The following is a 26856-nucleotide window of genomic DNA, read 5'->3' as shown; positions in this document are numbered from 1 at the left end:
GGAATCAGGTGACCAATGCTTACCTAGCCCGGGGCGCACCCAGGAATTCTGGGAGTTGAAGTCCACAAGTCTTAAAAGTTGCCAAGTGTGGAGAATCCCATCCTATGTGAAATCCCGATGGGCCACCGCTGGCCTCTGGGGCAGTAGGGATGGAGAACCTTTTCGGCACCAAGTGGTCAAACCGGAACGTGCGGGCATGTGCGTGTGCCAGAGCGCCAGAAAAACCAAAGACCAGCTGGCTGGTGCCCCCATGTCACAGTTTTTTGCCATTTTCAGGCTGTTTTTCGCACCAAAAACAGCCTGAAAATTGCCCAGAAAATGGTCTTGGAAAATGGCCTGTTTTTTGGCATGAAAAAATGGCCTGAAAAACTGCCTGTATTTTGGGCATTTTTCTCATCGTTTTTAGACAGTTTTGTGGGCCATTTTTGCACCAAAAACAGCCTGAAAACGGCCCAGAAAATGGTCTGGAAAACTACCTGTATTTTTGGTGCAAAAATGGCCAGAAAATGGCCTGTTTGGGGGTGTTTTCAGGCCTTTTTTTAGCTGTTTTCAGATCATTTTTCATGCCAAAAATGGCCTGGAAAATGGCCAGAAAACAGCCTGAAAACGCATGAAAAATGGTCTGAAAAACTGCCTGCATTTTGGCCATTTTTTCATCGTTTTTAGGCAGTTTTTGGGCCATTTTTGCACCAAAAACAGCCCAGAAAATGGTCTGGAAAACTACCTGTATTTTTGGTGCAAAAAATGGCCTGAAAATGGCCCAGAAAATGGCCTGTTTGGGGGGTGTTTTCAGGCCGTTCTTTTAGCTGTTTTCAGATCATTTTTCATGCCAAAAATGGCCTGGAAAATGGCCAGAAAACAGCCCGGAAAACTGCCTGAAAAACACCCTGGTTTTTGCCTTTTTTCGGCCCATTTTCTGGCACTCCGGTGCCCGCGAAGACCAGCTGGCTGGCACGCCAGAAACCAGAAGACCAGCTGGCGATGGTGCGTGTGGCCACTACGAGAGCTCTGCACGCCAACTCTGGCATGCGTGCCATAGGTTCGCCATCAAGGCTCTAGGTCTGGTCCTTACTTACAGGTGATCTTCAACTTAACGACTGAAATCGAGCCCTGGAATTATGGTCGTTAAAAAAGTCATGGCGATTGTTTAAGCAACCTGGACTGTGCCTAATTTTCTGAGGTTTTTTTTGTTTTTCAGGGCGTCATTAAGCAGATGCTGCGGTTGTTCAATGGACACCGCCATTTATGGCTCCTCTCCGTGCTACGAAAGGCAGCTGAAAATTCATATTTCTCCCCCCCCCCCCCCCTCCCCGCTTCCTCCTGTTCCCGCAGGGACCTTCTATGCCCGAGAGCCCGTTTCAGCCCTGTTCCACTTTGTACGGGAGACTCTGCAGAATGACTGGCTGCCGTTTGAGCTGCTCGCCCCCGGGGGCCACAGACTGACCGACGAGAACTTGGCGCTCAACGAGAGCGGGCTGGTAAGGATCCGGTGCCTTTTTTGAGAGAAGGAGAGACGACTTTCACCTCTTCTCTGTATTGCCTGAATTTCTGGGAATTAAAACAATTGAACATGGCGGCTTCATCTGCCTCTCAAGACGGGCAGTTGCATGATAGATAGTCCTCTCGGCTTACAGCTGCAGGTTATCCTCCAATTACGACTACCGTGTTTCCCCGAAAATAAGACCGGGATCTTATATTAATTTTTGCTCCAAAAGAGGCATTAGGGCTTATTTTCCAGTTAGGTCTTATTTTCAGGAAAACACAGTTTCAGATGCGTCCGTCTGGCTGACAATCTTAACTGGGGCTTATTTTCTGGGTAGGGCTTATATTACAAGCATCCTGAAAAAACCATGCTAGGGCTTATTTTCAGGGCAACGGTACAATGGGGCCCAAAATTTATGCTGCAATAAGTGAAACATTTGTTAAAGTTAGTTTTTTGCCCCATTTTGCGACTTCTGTTGCCACACAGTGGTTAAAGGAATCCCTGCATTTATTAAGTTAGTCAGATGGTTGTTAAATGAATCCAGCTTCCCACATGGACGCTGCTGGTCAGAAGGTCGCCAAAATGGATTCTGTGACCCCAGGACACTTCGACCGTCATACATGTGAATCAGTTGCCAATCATCCAACTGTCATAAGTGTGAAAAGTCATGTCACTTTAGTGGGGGGGGGCTGTAATGTCAAATGGTCACTAAGTGAACTGTTGTAAGCTGAGGCTGCCTGGATTCCTTTAGTGACTTTTGGAAATTACAACAGCACTGATTAAAAAAAACAACACTTACCACCATTTTTCACACTTGTGACCGTCACAGCATTCCCGTGGACACCTGAACAACATTTGGGCCAATGCCTGACAGTTGGCTCGTATTTGTGACGGTTGCCGTGTCCCAGGGTTCAGGTGATCCCCCTTTTACAACCTTCTGACAAGCCGACAGAGAAGCCAGATTCACTTAACAACCATGTGACTTAACTTTCACAACTGTAGCAATTCATTTAACAAATGTGGCAAGAGCTAGGGTGGGCTTCAAATTTTTTTAGCAAGGAGCTCTCTCCCCCCGCCCCCCCAATGACTGGCTGGGTGGGCATGGCTGGGTGGTCATGTGGTTGGGTGGTCATGTGACTGGGTGGGTGTGGCCAACTCAATGTCCACTTCTTTGCCCTAATTACTTAGACTGTGAGAGGGATCTTGGAGTCTTAGTGGAGCTTCTGGTTAGTTACCTGATTCTTATTATTGGGGAATCCCCTCAGAGTTTAGTGGCTCTGTGATCTGATTTTCTCCATGGCTTTCCCTCTCAAGCAAGCGCTGAGTGGATTGTTTATCTAGCTTGCCACACTTTGACGAGGTGTGAAATGCTCTTGGCTGATTGCCCAGAAAGGGGAAAAAAGACTTGAAAAGGTGTTGGTTTATTATTCAGGTCTTTTCTGAGGTTATTGGGGGCTCTCCAAGCCCCTGCGAGCCCCCAGCAGCCCACCTGTGACAAGAGGTCGTAAAATGGGACAAAATTCACTTAACCAACGCCTCACTTAGCCAACAGAAATGTGGGGCTCCATTTGTCGTAAATCGAGAACTACCTGTGTAATAAAAGTTACATGTTTCTCCGAGCACAATTCTGCCGCCTCTTCTTAAGCTGTACAAGTTTCCCTCCGCTGTCGGTTATACGAGGATATTCAACCCCTAAATTCAATCTTGTCCGATTCTTGTATCCATGGATTGATTTTTAAAGACCAGTGGACCTTCATCCGAAAGGAAGGTGATTTTATTGTTTCAAATAAAAAGGCATTTAAAAAACAGGGTCTTCGTAGAATGCAACAGGTGCTTTGAATAAGCTGAAAAAAACTGGCTTATCTTTACTCCTGTTTTAATTCCCGGACAATAATTAAAATAGGAGAGATGAGAGAGAAGCAGGTGAGAAGGAGGGACATAAGAGACTCTTTCTGCAGATTCAAAACATGTAGGCCTTGAGAGAAACAGCAGATGGTTGAGAAGACGTAAAGTGAAGCTTCTGTGCAACTATTGAGTTCTTGGGTGTATTATATAAAAGAAAAAGTAGGTTGGGGGAGAAATTTAAAAGGCAGACAAGGCAATCTGTGACCCATTTGGTCATCATTTCAGAGAGATTTCCTTACCAAATCCACCAGTTGCTTTCTACACTGGCAAAGCGTCTAAATTTTCTGGAAAAGTTCTTAGGAAATTCAGGGAGATATTCCCGAGATGGATTTGGCTTCAGAAAAAGCTCATGTCAAACTGCGTGTAGCACAGTCAAACCTCAGGAGAGGACCACAGGAAATCATTTACGACGTTTTGTTTCACGTCATCAATAGTTTTGTGATCCTCTTTGACGTCATTATACGGGCTGCTTTCAAGGCAGATGCATCTCGGAATATCTCTGCGAAGGTTTAAGAACTTTTTCCACTGAAATCCCAAGGGTGCTTTTTTTTTTTTTTTCAAGAGGCAAGTAGACTTCCTTTGTTTTTCTTTGAAGACGTTTCCCTTCTCAGCCAAGAAGCTTCTTCAGCTCTGACCAGATGGTGGGGAAGGGAAGGATTTATACTCTTTGCAGACAGCTGGTCATTTGCATCCTTTTAGAGGGGCACTGAGGCCACTTGGAGGTTTGTCTGTGTCCTCAGGGTCACCTGAGTGATGCAAATGGGTGTGGCGCCTCCTTGGAACTGGTGAAAGGACCAGGCAGATTGGAGATAGGTGATGTCGTCTCCCTCCCCGTCTGTTGAGAGGGAGCACTTCAATTTGGACATATAGATGGCCTCTTTGGCCCCTCTTTCAAACCAGCGGTCTTCTCTGTCCAAAAGGTGGACTTTGCTGTTCTCCAAAGAGACATCGTTTGTCTCTTTGACATCGTTTGTGTCTGGGTGTTTCATCCTCGTGGGTGGACAAGCTTAGCATATTCTTGGGTTTGAAGGGTGAACGTATGTTGTGTGGGCTGGACGTCCTCCTGAGCTTTTCTGATCTTCCTGCAACGTATGGAATGAGAAGGTTCCTTCGTTTGTTGTCAAGTCCAGTTGCCTCTTGAAAAATGACCTCTGGAACAAAGAATCTCCATAGACATTTTTTTTTTACTAAAGGCAGCATATAGTCCTCAACTTATGACCACAATTGAGCTCAAAACATCCATGACTAAGTGAGACATTGATATTGGCTCCATTTGGTGACCTTTCTTGCCAATTGTTAAGTCAAGCCAACAAACCAACGCCAATCCCAACAAACTCCCAAGATGAACGTTCTCTCACAGTTCCATTTTATTTGAGCTGGCCTATTGGCACATCTGGGAAAACCCAAATCTGAGTTTTGTGTTTTCCCTTCCCAAAAGAGAAATCAAGGATCCATCCCCTGCGTCCGTCAGTCCATCACAGGGCCCACGACATCCCGCAAGACGCTCCCCTCCAGGTGCAGGGCAACATGCCCTTGACACTGAGAAAAAAATGTTGTGGTGTCTAATCTTCTACCTCACTATGAAATCCCTCCTCCCCAATTCCCAGGCACTGAATGTGGCAGCCTCGAAACTTCCGAGTAAAATATGACTTCTAAGGCTGACAGGGGTTCCTGCTTGAGCAGGGGGTTGGACTAGAAGACCCCCAAGGTCCCTTCCAACTCTGTTATTCTACCTTGGGATGGAGAGCAAGCCGTGAGGAACACATTTCAACTAGCCAGGTGCTGTCCCTCAAACGCCATCTGATTGTGAAACTCATGAAGCTTGTTTGAAACAAAATAAGACAGGGTCTTATTTTGGGGGGAAACACGGTAGCCCTCGACTGACGACCCCAATCGAGCCCAGAACATCCACGACTAAGCAAGACATTGAGGTTTGCTCCGTTTTGTGACCTTTTTTTTGCCATAAGTCGTTAAATCAAGGACTACTTATACCTGCCCCAGTTCAACGCCGGTGCCTTGAAAACCCCTGCTCAGTTACTCCTCTTCCTCTTCTTCCTCTTCCAGGTGCCCTCGGCGCTTCTGACCTTCGTGTGGGACGCCGAGGTCATGGAGGACATCAAGGCCTCCAGGGGGGAGCACATGGGAAGCGTGCTGAAGCCGGACCTGCTGCTCACGGTGCAGATGCTTTCCTGAAAATAAAAGGCGCCGTGGGGTTGGATCCGGTTCCGTCCTGTGTGGTCCCCGACTCTTCCGAAGCCGGCCTCTCTGACGTCCCCTGCTTCCTGCCCTCTAGAGCCACAGATGGGACTTTTTCTGGCTGGCATCGGCCGGCTGGCGAGAGAGAGGGCAGCTGCCAGCAGAACCGCTGTTCCAGCTTCCCTGGGCTTGGCACATGGAACTCTCCAATGGGGGAGGATGGTTTTCCAGCGTCACCTCGTCACACTTTTGTGTGTGTGTGTTTGTTTGGAGTTTCATCGGTCCCCATTTTTACTGATCTTTTTCTCACTTTGAAGCACCTTTGGGGTGGAAAAAGATCCCCCCCGTTTCCCCCCCGGTTACGCTGCCAGTGCCGCTGGCTGGTGTTTCTGGCTGATGGTTGCGTCACCGATCCTAAGCACACAGGAGGTCCCGAATCCCATTGAATGTATTATGATTATTATTTTAGGTCGTGGATAAGCTGTTAGCTTTATGGGGAGAAGAAGGAACGCACACTACTCTAGCCAACAAGAGCTTGTGGCTGCTGCTGCTCTTAAGTTGTAGGTTGTGGGAAAGAGTTCTGAAGAATCCAGTCCCATGGTTTATTTTTTTTTCCCCCCAGTATGTTTACGGGAGGCCGTTTCGGGGAAGGAATTGTGGTAAGAAATGCACTTTTATAAAAATGCTGATTTTTGTTTTTTGGAGGGAATGTCTCTCAGATGTGGGAGCAGATCCCTCGGGGATAGTATAGCTATCTTGAGTCTCCCTCTGCCCTATTTTTGTGGACTTGCTAGTTTCTGTCCGCTTCCTCCGTTCGTTCTTGGGGAGGAATAAGGACCGCGGCTTTAGAGCTTTCTCGGATATTGCTGGGGAGGGCAGGACGAGTAGATGAAAATGTGGAGCCGCGCAGCCCCCACCGCCTCACCCCCCATTGTAGCAGTCGGGAGTGAACGGTTTTTGGTTTTGTCCATGGGCTCAAATAAAGCCGAAAAAGTCCTTTTCTTTCCCTGCTGCGCCCCCCCCTCCAAAAAAATCCATTTTTTTTTTCTTCCAAGAAGGCTCTGGATTTAATTGATGTATCTTTTTTCCCCAGATTCATAACCAAAGTGTGAGGCATAAAAACTGTACAATTAATCCTGTTTTGATGTTTAAAAGAAAGGCAGCTGTTTAAAATGTTTGATGGGCTGTGTGTTTGGGAGGGGGTGATTGTTCTGACCTAGGCTTCTCAAGATCATGAAGCAGACTCCTCGTCCTGATAAAAAAAAAAAAACCTTTTATTTAGGTCAAAGGGTCGAATTCCTCTCCAGAAGTAGTCCCGGCCAACAGTCTTTCAAGAGATCCCACAATTACAGACTTTTATCAGGCTTGGAGAATTGCCAGGACGATATCTTTCAGACGTCACACTGTAGCAGACAATACTTAGCATGATGTCAGGAACAGATCTTCACCCTAATGAACTACTTTGTCTCCTGCAAAACCCCACTCCCGTTTCGCTCTTCTTTCTTCCCTCTGGGAGGGGCCATTCACCATCCACTGAGCCTTTACTCCCGAGTCGACCCTTGTTTAACTGTTCCCTTCTCCTGACAGCTCTGTGCATGCGCACACTGGAACAGGCTCCATCTGTTCTTCTTCCCCACTGATCTCCGACTCCAAAGGCAGCTGATAACTGTCAGACGACCCTGGCCCCATCTCTGCCTCCGACACAGAGCCCTCCTCAGAGCCTTCCCCAGACTCCAGGACTGGCCCAGGTTCCTCCCCAACTTCCTCACTGTCCAAGTCTGCTGCCAGCTTTGCTGGCCGATGGCGGGCCACAACAGCAATTATCTAATGGCTCAAGGGATTAGTCCCGGAAGGTGGATCTGGTACTGCCTGGGCCAAGAGTTGCAGAAACAGACCCGTGTTCCTGGAATGGAGACTCGGCTGCTTTTAATAGCATAAGGCCGATGCGTCCAGTGTGTCGGAAGTCTTGTGATTAGCCCTTTCTAGCAGCATCTTTACAAGATAAGATCTTGATCTGAATTCCTGGAGCAGCCTAAATTATGAGCTAGATTGGCAGGGATGGCTGGAGAAACACTCGCTAAAATCATCTGTCTTGAAATCTTGTGGCTTTGGCCCGTTCTACACAATGCAAAGAGGAAACATGCCAGCGGTTTGGGGAGTGGCGTCAAGTTGGCCACGCCCACCCAGTCGGCCACGTCCCCCCCAAAGTCAACCACAGCCCTGATGCAGCCCTCAATGAAACTGAGTTTGACCCCCCCTGATGTAGAGCTTCCTGAACAAGAGCTTAAGGAAATCGTGCTTGTCAGCGAATTGTACCTGCTTGATGGGAGAGGAGTGGAAGGCGCTTGTTGAAAGCCCAGAAGGGACAGGATCGGGGCTTTTAGAGGGGGCAACAAGGACACAAGGGCACAGTGGGGTGGTTGCAGAACGCTCACCTCTGCTTGCAGCTGCCGTGGAGGAGGGGGGGAAAAGTTTGCTTGGAAAGGTGAGTTAGAACTCGGAAAAAGGGTGAGATGCAGAGACCTCTGTCAATAGAAGGAAATATTTTGTAGCTCAGAGTTGAACTGTGAGGCCCTTGGTGCTCTCCTGCCAACATTTCATGACCCAACCGGGTAATATCAGTGCTGAGGGTGTGGGAGTTATTGGGGGGAGGAAAAGGGCTGGGTCCTTGGTTTCCTCTGACCTTGGTTGGTTTCTTACAAACATTTCGTGACCCAGCTAGGTAACATCATCAGTGCTAGAAGGGTTTGCTCTCTGTTTATATACAGTGTCTTGCATGACCAATTCAGACCAAAAAAACTAACAACATACAACAGCAAAATCAAGGAACCAAGAACGCCCCCACCAATACTGACAAGCCACTTGCTTATAAACAGAGAGCAAACCCCACACGCCTTTCAAGCATTGATGATGTTACCTAGCTGGGTCATGAAATGTCTTTAAGAAAACAGCCAGGTTCAGTCAGCAAGGTTTCACGTGAGCAGCCATCCTAACCCCAAAGATTAAACACTTTTCAAATTTAGGTGGGGGGGAAAAAAAAAAGAAGAATCGCGGTGCCTTCTACAGAGCCCATCAAAAATTCAATAATGCTTTTATTAGAAGAGATTATATGCCCTTTGTTTGATCCACCTCCACCCCCCTCCGCCTCCCTCTAAAAAATACGCCTTGAGCGTCCACCGGTTTGGAGCCGAACAAAGTGCTGTCTTCTCTTTACAAGGAACACAGTACGTTCAAGTATCTCGTACAGGAGAGAAAAAAAAAAGATACACAAGGGTTTTACAATAAGCTAAAAGAATTCTACATACGTACAAAAAGGGGAGCGGGGGAGGGAAAGAATAGGGATGCATATATCAAAAGGGGTCAGGGAAGTTTCCGGCAGCCGCAGCAGCTGGTTCTGCTTTGGGGGTCTTCCGTTCCGGCGCTGCAAAGGCAACAACAACATTTCAAAAAAAAATATCCCAATTTTGGTAAGGCATAGAGGTGGAAGCCCGGCATCTTTGCCAGGGCACCTCCTGTGAAAATGGGAAAACTCAAATATAAATATGGGGAGATTAGTGCAAGAGAAACTACGGCTTCTATTCTACCATCCTGTTGTGGCCTCTTGGCTGCCGACCCCTCCAACAGCCGAAACAGGAGGAGGAGGCGTGGGAGTCAGGGTCAGTATCTGGGCAACCTGAGAGCACCGAGGGGGAAGAGGGAATAGAGCTGGCAGAGAGAGAGAGAGGTGCAGAGCCTGGGCCGTCCGTCAGCCCCCAGACGGAGAGTCAACAGCCGCCAGGTCTGGAGGTGGCTGATGAGGAAGAGGAGGAACAGCTGGGTCCAGTGCCTGATATGCGGATGCGCAGAAGGCAGAGGAGAGGAGAGCAGTGGAGATCTATGGGCCGGTCCTTGGGACGGAAGAGCCACCGCTGCTAGCGAGGCCCCACCCTAGCTCTGGGGATAAAAGGCAGGGGGCGGAGATGAACAGGTGTGGCAGGCAACGATTCATCTTCCGGCCAGACGGACTTCTTAGCCTGCGAGAGGAACTTTTTCCTGGGGCTGCCGGCATTCCTGATAAAAGGAATCTTTTGAGTTCACGTCAGAGGTTGTGTTGTGTTTGGGAAGCTGGGTCAGACCGTAGCCCTGTTGAAGCTGGGTGTGTAGCAGGGCCTATTATAACACTCTGTGGAGATTCTCAGTCCTCCAGGTCATGGTTGTCCCAAAAGGTACTTTTTTTCAGGAGGCAACTAGACTTTCTGGTTGTTTTCCTTTGAAGACGTTTCACTTCTCATCCCAGAAGCTTCTTCAGCTCTGACTGGATGGTTGGGAAATGGAAGGATTTGTATTCCTTGCGGACAGCTGGTCATTTGCATCCTTTGAGAGGGTCGTTGAGGCCACTTGGAGGTTGGTCTGTGTCCCAGGGGTCACGTCCTCAAAGAAAAAAACAAGAAAGTCCAGTTGCCTCCTGAAAAAGCACCTTTGGGATGACCTATTGTAAGTAACTCAAGGGGGTCGGCATGTGTAATATTCCTTCTATATTTCTCTCAACAACCCTTTTGAGGTGAGCTGGGCTGAGAGTGGGGAGCCCAAAAGGCAGGATTTCATGCGTAAGGCGGGATTGGAACTCGGAGTCTCCTGGGGACTGGCCCAAAGTCATCCAGCTGGCTTTCCATGCCTAATGCGGGACTAGAACTCCTGTTTCCAGGGCCAACACCTTAACCACTACACCTTGAAGGGATTTCCTGCCTTTTGTGAGGCCCTTTTTTTTAACGATCACTGCTTGTTGAATATTGAAAGCAAGTTTCTGGAAAGAGGAGGGGTGGTTGCCGCTAAAATGGAAAAAAAAAAAAAATTCCATCCATGCTGTGAATGGATTTGAACTGAATTGTAACTGAACTTTATTTCTTGTTTATTTCTAATTTTCTTTATTGCCTTGAGTGACTCCGGATTCTTGGTGACTACCTGGACTAACCAGTATCCAAGCTTCTTTGCAAGGTTTGGGGAAATGCCCCAAAAGTGCTTTTTCAGGAGGCAACTGGACTTCCTCCTTTTTTCTTTGAAAACGTTTCCCTTCTCATCCAAGAAGATTCTTCGGCTCTGACAGGATAGTGGGGAATGGAAGGATTTCTATTCTTTGCAGATAGCTGGTCATTTGCATCCTTCTAGAGGGTTGTTGAGGTCACTTCAAAGAGTGTTCATCCCAAATTGTATAGCTCAACGTTTATAGAGATTCTCAGTCACCCAGGTCATGGTTGTTCCAAGGTTGCTTTTTCAGATAACTGAAAGCACCACACAGGTGACCCTGAGGACACAGAGAAATCTCCAAGTGGCCTCAACGACCCTCTCAAAGGATGCAAAAGACCAGCTGTCTGCAAGGAATATAAATCCTTCCATTCCCCACCATCCAGCCAGAGCTGAAGAAGCTTCCTGGATGAAAAGTGAAACGTCTTCAAAGAAAAAAACAAGAAAATCCAGTTCCCTCCTGACAAAAGCACCTTTGGGACAACTATGACCTGGATGTGACTGAGAATGTCTACAGATATTTGGGGAAGTGATTTTGCCCTCGCTTTGGGGGTTGAGAGGGAAGGACTGGCCCAAGGACAGCTAACTGGTTTCATCCCTAAGGCAGGATCAGAATTCGCAGCCTCCTGGTTTCTAGTCCCATGCTTTTTAACCACCACACCAAACTGACATTGCTGGTTTAATACAAGTTATTGTTCTGGGACCGGCCGAGGGTCTCAACTAGTTTGGGTTAGAGGTCTTTCTCAACTCAGTTGGGTCTTCATGCAATACTGATGTTTAGCCAGCTTGGTTTCCCCCCTCTAGCTGTGGGACTTTCGAATAAGCAAGAATCTACCTGAATTAGCCAGCTTGCCTTGGCTTGGCTGTACATCTACGATGATGCATTCATCGTCGTCATCTTCCTCGGTGTCTGCCTGAAATCCATCCATCTCTGTCATTTCCGCCTTGGAGCAAAAGAGAGGTGTGTCAAACCTTGGCGACAGCCCTCTCAGCTTGGGCGGTTAGAAAAGCAAGACTCTCAAATCCATTGTGAGCGAAAGTAGACTTTACTAAAGCCAAGTGGTTACACTGAAGTAAAGCCAGATCTGAGTTTTTCGTGCCCAAATTAGATTGCGGAATTGGGCCTGGTCTTACGATGAACCGTTCGATGAACTGTCATGACTTACAGCCATAATTGCCGGGCTCATTTATGGTCGTAACTTGAGAACTCTCGGTAACTACTTCACTATGCCCATTGGTCATACCAATAAAACCGTGAACCAAGAGAGAAACGCTCGTGCGGAAGGCTCTGCGTGGCGTTTTCTTATAAGAGGAGTGGGTTCACTTAATGACTATCACAATAATAAGGAAGGAAGGAAAGAAGGAAAGAAAGAAGGAAGGAAGGAAGGAAGGAAGGAAGGAAGGAAGGAAGGAAGGAAGGAAGGAAGGAAGGAAGGAAGGAAGGAAGGAAGGAAGGAAGGAAGGAAGGAAGGAAGGAAGAAAGAAAGAAAGAAAGAAAGAAAGAAAGAAAGAAAGAAAGAAAGAAAGAAAGAAAGAAAGAAAGAAAGAAAGAAAGAAAGAAAGAAAGGCAAAGCTGGGTCAGTCCACATGACGACCAGCTTTGCAACATTGATTACCTCAATTATGGTAATCAATTATGGACATAAGTCGAGGACTATATCCTATGTGAATTAGACCTGGCCTCTCCAATCTGAGTCAGAATCTCTGCCACATTTGGTAAACAAAATGTGAAGCAAAGAATGAGGGTGGCACAGCTTGCTAACCACCAGCAAGGAGGGAGTTACTAACTACTAACAGAAGCCCATCCTTACCTGCTCGGTCCCCGGGGGTCTCATGAACTTGGTTATTGACATGCTTTGCGTCGACTTCCGTTTTGCGGATACTGGGGTGGTCTGGGTTGCCGCGCCTCCTTGCAAACTGCCCGCTTCTTCCTTGGCCACGGATGGAAGCTGGGTAATGTAGTTCCACTGGCAAGGCACAGGCAGGTGCTCCTGGCCAAAGCTCTTCAGGACCTCGGAGTGCACGTACCAACACATCCGATACTCGGGCCTCTTCTCGTAAACAGAGTTCTCGGAGATGATCTTCTTCAGCCTGGCTTTGGAAGGAACGGCGTTCTCGCAGGCCGGAGACTGGCCTTGAGGGACCTTGGAGCTGGCATCTCCGCTGCCCAGGGAGGAGACCGGATTGTTGGGGTCCGACAGCAATGCCAAGCGGCAACGTTCCTGGAACTCATGAATGATGACTTTGCTTCCGTTCACGTTGCCGTGAAGTAGAGGAAGCAGCTGAGCCAGAACTGCAATGGGGCGAAAAGCAGAATCTTAAGTTACACTGAGGGCGTCCCTGGCTGCTGGAGCGAACAGAGGTCACAGAATAAACTGTGGGACACAGAAGGGACCTCGGAGGTTTACTAGCCCAACCCCCGCTCAAAGAGGAGATCCTATATCATTTCAGACAAGTAGCAAGCAAGCAAGGGGAAAGTTAAGAGTTACTTAATAACCCTGTTCCTAACTTTGAACAACTGCAGTGATTCGCTTAAGGGTTTACAACAAGGGTTGTAAACAGTGGTGGGATGCTGCCGGTTCGCACCGGTTCTACCAAACCGGTAGCACCAGTGAGCAGTTGGCCTCTTTCCTGTACATTATTTCCTTGGTTTTGAGCTCAGCTGATTTGCGCGGTGCGGTTAGGAACGTAAGTCACCTAACAGTTGGGTTGGAAAATATATAAACCAGGATAGACATTTTAATACTGTCTCTTTAAGGGAATGCTAAAGTTGTAATTGGGTGTGGTTCCTCAAAACGGCCATAAGATGGAGCCAGAAACCTGGGTTGTTCTGTCCTATTGTTGAGAGTGTTGCTGTTCCTGCATTTCCCTATTGACTGTTGCTGATCATCGTTATTCTTGGATTTGATGTAAGTCTGTTACTGAACTGTTTATGATACTGGACTTTGTTATTGGATTATCCCTGGACTAAAAACTGACTGCTTTAACCGTGAATGACTTGGACTGTTTTGTTGGACTTTGCTTAACCGTTTACCGGAGGTAAAAACCTACATTTTACTATACAGTATATCTGTGTGCTGGTTGTGTGTTATTCTTCACCACTCTCACTACGTCTCCCTGTGTGCGCTCATTCTCCTAACGGGGAATTACCTCAACAGGCACCTCACCTGTTTGAAGCTGAAAATCGGTGGTTTTTGACTGCTACGCACGCACGCTCTCATAAAACCAGTATTTAAAAAGGTTGAATCCTACCACTGGTTGTAAAACAGGGCAGAATTTGCTTAACAATTCATCTGGTTTAGCAACAGAAACTTTGGGCTCAGCAGTGGTAATAAGTCGAAGACTACCTGTATTGTGAAACTGAGGGCTACTTTAGACCTTCTCTTTGACGTCAAAAAGTAAACCACCAATGTAAGAGACCAAAATAAATAATGCCTTATCCATTCACTGCACATTCCAGAAAAGACCCTGGTTCTGGGCAGAAGACCCTGGTTCTTTGCTCTGTCTACCCGCCGCTTACTTTGTTGGTCTTTTGTTCTGTTTTTGTTGCTTTTCTCTATCAAATCTTCCTCTGCAAAACCGACATCCAGGACAGAAGCCGTAAATTGCTGCAGGATCCCCATTTCTGCCGTTGTGACGGCACCGCTCTGCTCGCTTTCCCAAATGCAACCGATCTTCACCGGCTGCAAGATGCGGAATCTCTTCCCCTTGGTGATCAGCTCGTCCCACTCCTTGGCTTTCAGCTTCTGCCGGGCTTTGTAGTTTTCGGGATCGCATTCCTGGGTAGGGAGGGAGGGAGGGAAGGAGGGAGGGGTTTAACAAGAGCACAGACTTACATACCGCTTCACAGCCCTCTCTAAGTGGTTTACGGAGTCAGCCTCTTGCCCCCCAACAATCTGGGTCCTCATTTTACCGACCTCAGAAGGCTGAGTCAACCTTGAGCAGGTGAGATTCAAACTGCCAAACTGCAGGCAGCTGTCTGCAGCAGAAGTAGCCCTGCAGTACTGCACTCTAACTACTGTGCCACCGTGGTCCCTGATGGGAGATTAAAAGGCTCAGCAGACTCACAAACAAAGATTAAACTGACAACTAGTACATTCCAAAGATTCAGCCAGCTTCATCTATCAGGTAACTTGGAGGGATGTCGATGGATTCTCTCAGTCATGGCTGTCCCAAAAAGGTGCTTTTTCTCAAAAGACAACTGGAGGGGGAGAGTGTGCAGCACAGCTGGACTCAGATCTCTTGTGGACACGAAGGGTCTCCAAACTTGATGTGCTTAACCAGCCTGGTCCACTCCTACTTCTGGTTTCTGACCCCTGCTTGTACAGGTAGTCCTCAGCTTACAACAATTGAACCCAAAGTTTCTAAGCGAGACATTTGTTAAGTGAGTTCTGTTCCCATTTTATGACCTTTCTTGCCAGTTAAGCGAATCACTGTAGTTCTTAAGTTAGGAACATGGTTGTTAAGGGAATCTGGCTTGTCAGAAGGTCGTAAAAGGCGATCACGGGACCCCAGGACATTGCATTCGTCCTAAATATGAGTCAGTTACCAAGCGCCTGAATTTTGATTATGTGACCATTGAGGATGCTGCAATGGCCGTAAATGTGAAAAACAGAAGTCCCTTTTTTCAGTGCCAATGCCACTTTGGTCAATAAATGAACTGTTGTAAGTTGAGAACTACCTGTAATATCAGCCCCACCCCCCATCCCCAATAATGGTTGTGCCTATGTAACACAAACCCTGTCATGTATCTGATACATGTAATCCATTAAAGCTTACATGGTTTTCTTCTCAATCTTAATTTTTACTCCTTTTTAATTTTACTGATGCAGAATCAGATACGGAAGCTCAATATAGCTTCCCAAATTAGTGGATTTTAACTTCTGAGTTGCAGCCTTTTGACAGAAATTGTCTCTGGCTAGCAATCCTGAGGGCTACAGGTAGTCCTCGACTTATGACAGTTCGTTTAATGACCATTAAAAGTTACAATGGCACTGAAAAAAAAACACCATTTTTCACACTTGCAACCGTTGCAGCATCCCCCGGGGTCAGGTGATCAAAAACCCAGGTGCTTGGGAACTGGCTCATCTTTATGACGGTCGCAGAGTCCTGGGGTCAAGCGATCCCCTTTTGCCACCTTCTGGCAAGCAAAGTCAATGGGGAAGCCAGATTCACTTAACAACCGTGTGCCTAGTGTCAGAACTACAATGATTCGCTTAACAAATGTGGCAAGAAAAGTCATAAAACAGGGGCAAAACTCATTTAACAAGCTTCTCACTTAGCAACTTCGATTCTGGGCTCAACTGTGGTCGTGAATCAAGGATTACCAGTTGAGGTAGACCAACATCTACAGTATTAGCTATTTTTCCACCTTCTCAGCCTTATGGAAATCTCCTTCCCTTTGGGGCTTACTTCAGTCCCGCCTTCATCCTCCGAAAGGTATCCATGGGGAACAAAAAAGCCATCGTCATCATCTTCCTCCTCTCCACCCTCTTCTTCCTCATCCTGAATGACAGGAAAGCAGGGAGAGATTACAAAGCGGCTTTGCAAGAACATCTTTCTCTAAGAACAACTTCAGTGGCAGATCTTTCGAAAAAGGGCTGGTTGGGAAGGAAAGGGCATTTTCGGTTGTGTCAAGACGTTTGTGGTTATTTGTATATGTTCTGTACAAGATTAATTTACGCACAAAAACGGAAGGACAAATAGCTGCAAAAGTTGATGGAGTTAGCAGAGGTGACAAAATTGACTGTTTTGATCAAAGGAAAAAACAACAACCACCACAATTACTTGTTTCTACTTGGAAACCACTTCTGGACTTTGTGCTTGAGGTGGTGGGGAAAAATGACACTTTTGATTTTGGGTTTTACTGATAATATAATAATAATAATAATATAAACTACCCATTTCTACAACAACAAATCTATCTAATTTGTTGTTGTAGAAATGGGTAATTTACACTAATATGGAAAAGTATAAAGTGGAGGTTTGATGTTATTTTATTCTACTGCACCAAAGAGAGTCGGAACTCAATGCCTTTTTTTTTCTTTTTTTTTCTCTACACTCTCTCTTTTCCCTCCCTCGTTTTTCCTACTTGCTTTCCTATTTTATAATAAAAACTCTAAAAAAAAAAAAAGAGGTTTCTGGGTCTTTGCCATTTCCGAAAGAAATGCATCTCTCACATTTAGGACCGAATTTCCCCTTCTCTCCTCCTCACCCTCCCCTCTCTCAAAAAGGTCTTCAGGCACATATCAGAGTTTAAAGAACAGAGACAGATTCCAATTATGGGGCAGCTTCAGTTGGAAAAAGTCACAACTCAGAATTGGTTTGATTCACAAGGAGGAAACTGCCCTTCCAGTCACCCATCGATAGGGTATTTTTCACCCCCAGACATATGGATCCTGATGGCAAGTCTAGATTAATCATGCCGGAGAGCCAGTTAGGTGCAGGGATTAAGGCCTCTGGCTAGAAAGCAGGAGACTGAGTTCTAGTCCTGCTTCAGACACAAAACAGACTGGATGACTAGTCAGTTTCTGTTAGCCCTAGGAAGGAGGCAATGACAAACCGCTTCTGAAAAACCTTGCCAAGAAAACTGCGGGGACACAACTTAATGTAAAAAAAAAATATTTCCCCCTGTCTATTACTGTTCCAGTCGTCTTCTCCCAGAGCATCAAGGGATGGGAGTATGTGGCCAACTGCGGGTGACCAATTTCTATGCCTGATTCCAGATGTTATCTGCAACAACCTCATCTTCTTTTAACGACCCCATAATCCCTTGCAGGGTGGAGTCCGGGCCACTGAACGGAACTGAGTGTTTCCTGGCCCGATGCCCTTCCTGTCGCCAATGAGGAATTTTATTCAGCAGGTATATATTCTCGTGGTGCCCAGACAGAGGAATATCTGCCTCTCCCTAGGATCCGACTCGCAGCCTCCTGACTGTGAGGCGAGAGCTCCGCCACGAGGCCAGCGCGCCGCTCCATGTGACCTGCAACATTTCAACCGCTACCCGGTTTTCCTCCCAAGAAGAGTTTTGTCACTGAAGGAGAGAGGCGCACGTTGCTGCTTCGGGAAAAGGCTTAGTCTTACCCCTTCGCTGTGAGAGAGGGACTCCCCCGGTTCCTCCTCCTCCCACTCTTCGTCACTCTCAACTTCATAGTCCAGGAGCTTCTGCAGGGAGAGAAGCAAGACCATGCAAGCTAAGCAAGAGAAGCTTCCAGAAGGACCGTGCGCAACGGAACGGCGAGAGATACCGATTTCCAACAGCATTAATGGCAAAGGAGAAACACGGAATCCTAGAGCTGAGAAAGGTCCTAGAAGTCACTGAATTCCAATATTTGAGGGGCTGCCACAAAAAAGAAGGGGGTCATATAATTTTCCAAAGCACCTGAAGGCCAGACAAGGAATAATGGGTGGAAACTAATCAGGGAGAGAAGAACCTGGAATGAAGGAGAAACGTCCTAACAGTGGGGACGATTAATCAGTGCAACTCCTTGCTTCTAGAAGTTGTGGGTGTTTCATCACTGGAGGTTTTTAAGAAGAGGCCGGACAGCCACTTGTCTGAACTGATAAGAGGGTCCCCTGCTTGAACGAGGGATTGAACCAGACCTCCAAAGCCCCCCCCCCCCAACATTTCGATCTGCTAATATTGCAAGATTGCAGGGGACTCCAAAGTTGGCAACTTTAAGACAGGTGGACTTCAACTCTCAGAATTCCCCAGCCGGTATGGGATGCTTTCTTCCCACAAAGGTTTACTAAGCTCCTCCTCCCACCGATACCCGCTTAGCCCCAACAGCCTTTGGACCTGTTTGATGCTCCCAGCTTACCACGTCTTTGGCCCAAGGGTTTCGAGGCCTTATCGCGGACGTTCTCTTGTTCCACGTGCCCCAGTAGGCAGGCCGGTGATTCTCACAGAACTGCAGGAGTTTCATTCTGCCGAATTTCTTCCTTTCGGGGACATCTTCTGCCTGGCTGCTACTCACAATGACCACATCGCTGTTGAACCAAAAGAAGAAGAAGAAGAAGAAACAGGGCGTTCAATCTTTGGTGTCGCCCACCGGGTTGCAAGACAGCGAAAGAAAGGAGGGGAGGGAGGAGAGGAGAGGGGAGCTGAAAGCCCTCCTTGATCTCCACTGAAACGAAGTTCCTAATTAATACCGGAATAATAATGCTTGACTAACAAGAAAAGGACTTTTGTCCACTTCCCCAGAGAGGCTTCAATTAAAACTGAACTAGTGAATTGTGTCACAGCCAAAAGGAATGAGTGAAAGTTAAGGAAACAGGTGTGCTGCAAACCACCCCAGATCAAAGAGGAATGGGGGAGGGGAGGGGAGACAGACCAGTGAGAGGGAGGGGACACTAAAGCTTTCTATACTAGGTGCATAGAAATGCCAGAGATGCCCTGCTGTGAAAACATCTGGGAAGGATGACTAAGGATTCACAGATCACAAAGCACACCCCTCTTGCAGCAGGGAAGTTGTGAGTACACAGCAGTGTGCTTGCAGCCAAGACAAGCTGAAACTTCAAAGTTGAGCAAGGGAGGGACATCTTGAAATGGGTCTCCGCACCCGAGCGACATACGCAGGGCATTCTCAACATCAGGTGAAAGTATCTCCACGGATGGACTGTGGAGATTCTCAGTCATCCAGGTCACGGTTATCCCAAAGGTGCTTTTTTTTTTTCTCAAGAGGCAACTGGACTTTCTTGGCTTTTCTTTGAAGACAAGACGGGGAGGGATAGGATATCAGCCAGGGTGACGCAGTGGTTAGAATGCAGGACTGCAGTTTGGCGGTTCAATTCTCACCAGGCGGAAGGTTGACTCAGCCTTCCTTCCTTCCGAGGTGGGTAAAATGAAGACCCAGATTGTTGGGGGGACAATAGGCTGACTCTGCAAACTGCTAAGAGGCGGCTGGGAAGTGGTATGTAAGTCTATATGTTAGTGCTATTGCTATCATCTATCTCCAGTCTACAACATGGTCCTTTCAGCAGTTCCAAGGAGGCTCCACACCCATTTGTACTACTCTGGTGACCCTGAGGACACAGATTCAACTCCAAGTAGCCTCAACCACTCTTTTCAAGGGATGCAAATGACCAGCTGTCTGCAAGAAGCTTCTTGGATGAGAAGCGAAACGTCCTCAAAGGAAAACCAGAAAGTCTCCAGTTGCTCATTTATTCCTACTTTGGGTTACAAGTTCCTAGTGACCCAGCAGCTTGTCCTTTTATTCCCGAACTATTCTTTTTTATCCAAAGTGTGTTTGCTAAAACCACACCTGTCCTATGGCTGACCTCCTGTTAGGGTTTGGGAATTAACCCCTAGAAGAGTATTGCAGCAGTAGTCAAGCCAGGCAACCAAAGGAGAGCGGAAGGGCCCCAGAGTATACACACACTGAACACAAACACTGTTTGTAGTTTAAATAGTTTTTAATCCAGTTAGAGTTTAAGCATTGTCATTCAGTCCATTAAGTCATTCACAGTATTTCCATCCAGTAAGACTCACTAGTATAGTCCAAGTTAAGAGTCCTTGCAATATCTTTATCAGCCGATAAAGATATCTTCTCCTCCTCCGGTTTCACTCTCCAGAGAAACAAACGCTGGATATTCAGTAGAATTACACAGTAAATCAGCAAACAGTAGCAAACAATAACAGTTCAGTCACAGGCACTCACAGTCAGTAATCACAGTTAGTCACAGTAAGACACAGTAAGTCGCAGCAGCACACAGTTACAGACACAGACAGCTTTCGAGCTTCTAATGCTTCCTTATATTGTAACTTCTAACCGCACCCTTAATCGGCTAATTGCCTGCTGCATTGTGCTTAAAGTGATAAGCACTTAAACCATGATATCTAAGTTTTATATATTTATTCACCCAAACCATATTTGGTATCAATGTTATACCTAACATACTCCCCTTTTGGGTGAAATAAATATATAATACCTTACAATCTAATCCCATATTTTCACAACTCTCCTGGTGCTTACTGGCACCTTGGGCTTTAGTAAAATTATCAGCTAAATTGTCCTCCGACATACAGTACTCTAGCTGAATCATCTTACTTCTTACAGATTGTCTCACGTTTAGGTATCTTAGATCTGTATGCTTGCTCCTTGTTTTTACTCCAATATTTGTGGCCATTTGAATTGCTGCCTGATTATCTTCATGTATAATTATAGGATAATCTACAGTTATACCTATATCAATTAACATTTGTTTATACATTATTAATTCTGTACATAACAATGACAAACAGGAGAATTCTGCCTCCATAGTAGACAAACTTATATGCTGTTGTCTTATTGACTTCCAGCCTATTAATGTTTTACCCAGCATTATGGCTGTTCCTGAAGTCGACTTTCTAGTGTCTCTTTCTGATGCAAAACTAGCATCTGCATAAGCACTCAGAATTAAATCACCCTTTGGTTCTAAATACAATGAATAATTCATTGTCTTTTTAAGATATCTTAATATCCTCTTAGCTGCTATCCAGTGTCTTTCACACGGTGCAGAATTGAATCTAGCCAACTGATTCACGCAGTACGATATATCTGGTCTAGACCAATTACTAATATAACTCAAACTACCAATTAAAGATTGATAAATCACCTTATCAAACTCAGGGCTTTGTACATCAGTGTTGCTAAACTCCTGACTCATTGGAGTCTTAGCGGTTTACAAAGCTCCATCTTGTAATCTTTTAGCAATTTGCTTATCTTATCTTCCTGAGATATCTTAAAACCTTTCCGTGTTTTCTTTATATTCAAACCGAGATACTTCTTTATCTCCCTAATTGCTTGATCTTTATTCTCTTTCCTAATGATGCTATTATTTTATTTGCTTCATCATTAGTTTCAGTTATCAATGCAATATCATCTGTGAATAGTAATAATAATGATACTTTCCCATTTGTCTCCCTCTTAAACAGACATGGATCGGCTAAACCAGCTTTAAATCCTATATTGTCTAGTTCCTTTACAATATACTGGTTCCATTCATAGCCTGATTGTTTAAGACCATAGAGGCTTTTCTTTAACAACCAACAATCATTATTATTCTTATTTTCACTTTTAATACCAACAGGTTTATTCATATAAATAATATGTTTTAATGGGGCGTGCAAGTAAGCAGTTTCCACATCTAAATGGTTAACTATATAGTTTTTACTAGCTGCCCACACTAAAGCTGCCCTCAAGGTTGCTGCCTTAAGACTAGGTGCAAACACCTCATCGTAGTCATTAGCATTCTGCCTAAAACCTTGGGCTACTAACCTTGCCTTATGGATTAAATTACCATCTTTATCTATTTTTACCTTAAATATCCATTTGCAGCCAATGGATTTCTTTCCTGCAGGTAATTTGGCATTTTCATACACCTTCATATCACTTAATGAATTCAGTTCCTTATTCATTGCTGCATACCAACTTTCTTTTTCCTTATTAGGATACTTTTTAATTTCTTCAACAGAATTAGGAACTTGATTAATCTGGCACACTGTGTTAGCCTGGTACCTATCAGGCGGTCTAGATATACGTGTAGTTCTTCTGGGAATTACAGGGCTTACAGGAGGACTTTCTTGAACTACTACCTGTTCATCTTCCTCATCCTGTTCAGCTATTGAATCTGTTTCTTCCTTTATGGGCACTATTTCATCCTGTATTTTCTCTTTACTTTATTTTTAAAGTTACAGGGATAACTAATGGGATTTCTATAGGATTCAATAATTACATCTTTATTGGCATCCTGTTCTAATTTCTCCCATCCTTCATGTTCTAGAAATTGGGCACTAGCACTACATAACACTTTAGATGTGCCTTTCTCCCAAAATCTATATGCCCTATGGTTTGCCTGATAACCAACGAAGAAAAATCTTTTAGCTCTATGTTGCCCTTTTTTTCTGAGTTGTGCAGGAATATGCACCCATGCTGGTGCACCAAATGTGTGCAGGTAACTTAGATCAGGTTTCCTGCCATGCCACCTGGTGAATGGAATTTCACCTGTTGTTGTATTAACAACGTTGTTCAATATGTTATTAGCACACATTGTAGCCTCCCCCCACAAAGAATCAGGTAACCCAGAATCATTTAACATTGTTCTAACCATTGCCTGTAGTGTTTGGCCTCTTCTTTCAATAAAAGCGTTATGTTCTGGCCTGTATGGAGCAGACTTCTTATGCTCTATTCCAGCTACCTTAAGTCTGTTCTGGAATTTGTTATTAATAAATTCCGTACCATTATCTGTCACCAGGGTTATCAGTTGCCTTTTAGACTTTCTTTCAGCAAACCTAAGCCAATTGAAAAAATGTTGATATGTTTCAGTTTTGCTTTTCATTAAATAGCAAAACCCATATCTAGAATAATGGTCCATTATGCTCAGTATATATCTAGCACCCCCATACTGGGTTTCTTTGGACCTATTATGTCTGCAAATACTACTTCTAAAGGTTCTTTTGTTTTGAAACCATTTAGCCTATTTGCAGGCAATACTTTGCTCTTATCTTCACAGCAAACATTACAACGCAAATATTTATCACAAGGTTTTAACCTTATTCCTTCAGATAACTCAACTGTACGTTTTAGCATTTTAAAATTTACATGCCCCAAGCGCCTATGCAATAAATGGATACATTCTTCATGAGGCTTTATATTATTAAATACAGTCTGAGCCTCCCTTTCTTACTATTATCTAAGACATATAATGTTCCATTTAAAGCTGCAGTTACCCTTTTGTTATCTTTTTCAATTATGCAATTATTATCTTTAAAAGTAATTACATAACCTAATTTATCTAATACCCTTACTGAAAGCAAATTAAACTTTAGTTGCGGTACATACAACATTTTTATATCCTGGTTTATGCACGGACAACGTGCAAAACCTTGACCTTTTCGCTTTCAGGTTCAGCCGTTAGCAAGAGATATATGTTGAGAACTTGTAGACATTTTTATAAATTTTGTCTTATCTCTTGTGATGCAGTGGGATGCGCCACTGTCAACCACCCATAAATTATTCTTCACATCAGAGTTGCTAAACATGGCTAGTTCAAATGCTTTCTTTGGCTTTTTTACATTCTGGCTTTTTCTCTTTTTGCAGAACTTTGCCAGATGTCCTCTGCCTCCACAATTAAAACACTTTTTAATTGTGTATGCCGTTGAAGATAAATTCTCTTCTTCCAGGTGCTTTACTTTGCTTTGCTGGTTTCTTTCAAGCTTTGAAGATAATTTCTCTTCTTTCTTATCTTCTCTCAGCTCGTCACGCTCACGCCTTCTTCTGGCTTCTTCTAGTAGCCTGCCTGTAATCTCGGTTAATGAGAGGCTTTCTTTTGGCAATACCTCTAACGAAGTCACATAGTCATCATAGCTTTGATCTAATGAAGATAATATTATGTAGACTTGTTGCAGTTCATTAAATATAAGCTCTTTTTCTTGCAAATCTTGAAAAATGCTCTTCATACAGTTTAAATGAACTAACATATCTCCATTCCTCTGAAGATGCGTTCGAAAAAGCTTCCGTGTAAGATTTATATGTGCTCCTACACTGTCCCGAACATAAATCTTCCTGAGGTTCTCCCAGCAGTTTGCAGCATTTTCTTCTCCACGAATATGGACAAGCTGCTGATCACAGAGAGTCAGTCCTATGATGCATAAAGCCTGCTCATTCTTCAGTTTAAAGTCTTGTAACTTTTCGTTATCATCATCATTAGCAGGATCCCAGCTACTCACATCTGGTGGGGTTTGTTATAATGTCCCACAAACCTTCTTTGCGTAGAAGTAAACTACATTTCATTGACCATGAAACATAGTTTGTTCCATCCAGCCTGGATATCATGGACAGTTGTGACAAATTTACTTGTGCCATTACTCTTCAGATATTTTGACTATTTTAAACTAATTAAAACAGTTTGTTTTTACAGTAATGTGCAACTCACACCAACTCTCTCTGCTATATCCTGGTTAGTTAGACTATGCTGCTGGGCCCATAACCAATGTTAGGGTTTGGGAATTAACCCCTAGAAGAGTATTGCAGCAGTAGTCAAGCCAGGCAACCAAAGGAAGCGGAAGGGCCCCAGAGTATACACACACTGAACACAAACACTGTTTGTAGTTTAAATAGTTTTTAATCCAGTTAGAGTTTAAGCATTGTCATTCAGTCCATTAAGTCATTCACAGTATTTCCATCCAGTAAGACTCACTAGTATAGTCCAAGTTAAGAGTCCTTGCAATATCTTTATCAGCCGATAAAGATATCTTCTCCTCCTCCGGTTTCACTCTCCAGAGAAACAAACGCTGGATATTCAGTAGAATTACACAGTAAATCAGCAAACAGTAGCAAACAATAACAGTTCAGTCACAGGCACTCACAGTCAGTAATCACAGTTAGTCACAGTAAGACACAGTAAGTCGCAGCAGCACACAGTTACAGACACAGACAGCTTTCGAGCTTCTAATGCTTCCTTATATTGTAACTTCTAACCGCACCCTTAATCGGCTAATTGCCTGCTGCATTGTGCTTAAAGTGATAAGCACTTAAACCATGATATCTAAGTTTTATATATTTATTCACCCAAACCATATTTGGTATCAATGTTATACCTAACACCTCCTTTCCAAAAAGAGTAGCTAACCTGTTAATCCCGTCAGCGCTGGGGCTGCCGACAAGGGTGGGCTCCGATTTCCTAGGGTCCCGACTCTTCAGCTCTTCCAGGAAAGAAGAGTCGCAGCTCTGCTTCTGCACGGACCTGTCCATTCGGTCGGAGAGGCCCTGATCGAAGGGCACCCGGCAAAGGGGAGAAAGGACCATGTTCTCCTTGATCTCAAAGGGAGCAAACTTCCCACACCAGCCTGCCAGAGTCTGAAAACAAAGAGGACAACTTTATTACGCCGCTCCCCTCGGAACACAACGGGTATGATGCAAGTTTTGTCCTTGAAGCCCAGGAACTTAAAAATCAAATCACACCCTTAAAAATCAAATATGTTACCATTCTGAGGTCAGCATTTTGCTGCTGAAGGCAAAGTCTAAACAGAAGAACCATCACATCCCAGCCACATTAGGTTGTTTTTACACTGAAAGTTGATTATGCTTACAGGTAATCCCCCGATTTACAACCATTTGTTTAGTGGCCGTTCGGAATTATAATTCATTGAACAAAGTGACTTGTGACCATTTTTGACCCTTACAACCATTGCAGCATCCCTGTGGTTATGGATGGAGATGGTCAGCGATTCATATTTACAACGGCTGCAGTGTCCTGGGGTCACCTGATCCTCTTTTGCAACCTTCTGACAAGCCAAGTCAATGAGGGGAAGCCAGATTCCCTTAACAGCCATGTTACCAATTTAACTGCAGTGATTCACTTAACAACTGTGGCAAGAAAGGTCGTAAAATGGGGCAAAACTCACTTAACAACTGGCTTGCTTAGCAATGGAAATGTTGGGCTCAATTGTGGCCATAAGTCAAGAACTACCTTTTTTAAAAAAAATTGCAGGTTGCTCATACATCCTGATGGGCTGTGCAACATTCTGACTGTGGGGACCTGGGCCTGCAACTCCTTAAATTCCCTTATCTTAGCTAAATTGCAACAGTCGGGCTATTTTGGCACACAATTCTGCTAATAGTTCCTGAACCTCACGACGACCTTCTAGTTCAGGTAGTTTAGGGTGTTGCCCAGGAAAAACACAAATAGTTTTAAACACCTCAACGGTATATACAGAAATGGTTAGAAAACTTACTTTTGGAGCCGGCTGGGTTTTTGGTTTTTGAAAGAACCGGGTGATTTCAGCCTTCTCTGCTTTGAGGCGCTAGAATTAGAAAATTGACAAGATTATATGCTTCCATCCACAAGATTAAGAACGTCGTTGCAAACAAATCCTTCTCTAACACCGAGAAGGCAAAACGTTGGGTGATGTCCAAAAGCACTTCTTTTGAGCTTTGTGTTCTCTTGCTGAGAAAGAAAATGGGCTGCTGGTTTTACCTTCTCTTCTTCTTTTAAGCGTTTTTCTTCCTCCTTTTTTCTTTTCTCTTCTAATTTCGCCCTTCAAAATAAAGCCCAGGTTTAGGAAAATATAATCCCGGTGTCATTCCTATGCATGTTTTCAAGTTGCCACCCGGTTTACGAAAACATAAGCATTGGGAGCGTTCAGCCGTGACTCAAATATTCCCTGTACCCCAAAAGGGTGTTCCAGTCCAGGAACATTTTGCAGATTTATTTATTTTTTTGGGTGGGAAAAGCTTCCATTTGAATTTCTAACTCAAATACATTTTATGATTAAGTGTGGTCCAAGAGGC

The 26856-nt window shown here is 44.9% G+C and overlaps 2 protein-coding genes across 6 annotated transcripts in view; one reads left to right on the top strand and one right to left on the bottom strand.

The window, feature by feature from the left end:
- UBXN6 (UBX domain protein 6) overlaps window positions 1–5614 on the top strand; it is a 31432-nt gene extending 25818 nt beyond the window's left edge. For all 4 annotated transcript variants that reach the window (XM_026688864.2, XM_087951825.1, XM_087951801.1 and 1 more), the window contains exons 10-11: window positions 1333–1478; window positions 5453–5614. In XM_026688864.2, coding sequence (XP_026544649.2) covers window positions 1333–1478; window positions 5453–5581 — 275 coding nt within the window. In that variant the 3' untranslated portion in view covers window positions 5582–5614. The remainder of the gene's footprint in view (window positions 1–1332; window positions 1479–5452) is intronic.
- A 3044-nt stretch (window positions 5615–8658) lies between these two features.
- CHAF1A (chromatin assembly factor 1 subunit A) overlaps window positions 8659–26856 on the bottom strand; it is a 38775-nt gene continuing 20577 nt past the window's right edge. The window contains exons 6-15 of one of the 2 annotated variants that reach the window (XM_087951756.1): window positions 26543–26603; window positions 26301–26369; window positions 25196–25422; window positions 18406–18574; window positions 17669–17749; window positions 15998–16090; window positions 14106–14364; window positions 12397–12878; window positions 11421–11529; window positions 8659–9005 (exon numbers count right to left, since the gene is read on the bottom strand). In XM_087951756.1, coding sequence (XP_087807882.1) covers window positions 8935–9005; window positions 11421–11529; window positions 12397–12878; window positions 14106–14364; window positions 15998–16090; window positions 17669–17749; window positions 18406–18574; window positions 25196–25422; window positions 26301–26369; window positions 26543–26603 — 1621 coding nt within the window. In that variant the 3' untranslated portion in view covers window positions 8659–8934. Of the gene's footprint in view, window positions 9006–9046; window positions 9995–11420; window positions 11530–12396; window positions 12879–14105; window positions 14365–15997; window positions 16091–17668; window positions 17750–18405; window positions 18575–25195; window positions 25423–26300; window positions 26370–26542; window positions 26604–26856 lie in introns of those variants that run through there. The other variant, XM_087951759.1, reaches the window with a different exon arrangement.

Source organism: Notechis scutatus, chromosome 1 (genome assembly GCF_049901735.1).
Source record: "Notechis scutatus isolate UNSWTSFEM ecotype Mainland chromosome 1, rNotScu1.2, whole genome shotgun sequence".
Classification (NCBI taxonomy): Eukaryota; Metazoa; Chordata; class Lepidosauria; order Squamata; family Elapidae; genus Notechis; species Notechis scutatus.
Note: the sequence above shows the minus strand (reverse complement) of the source record. Positions and strands in the feature narration are given on the sequence as shown.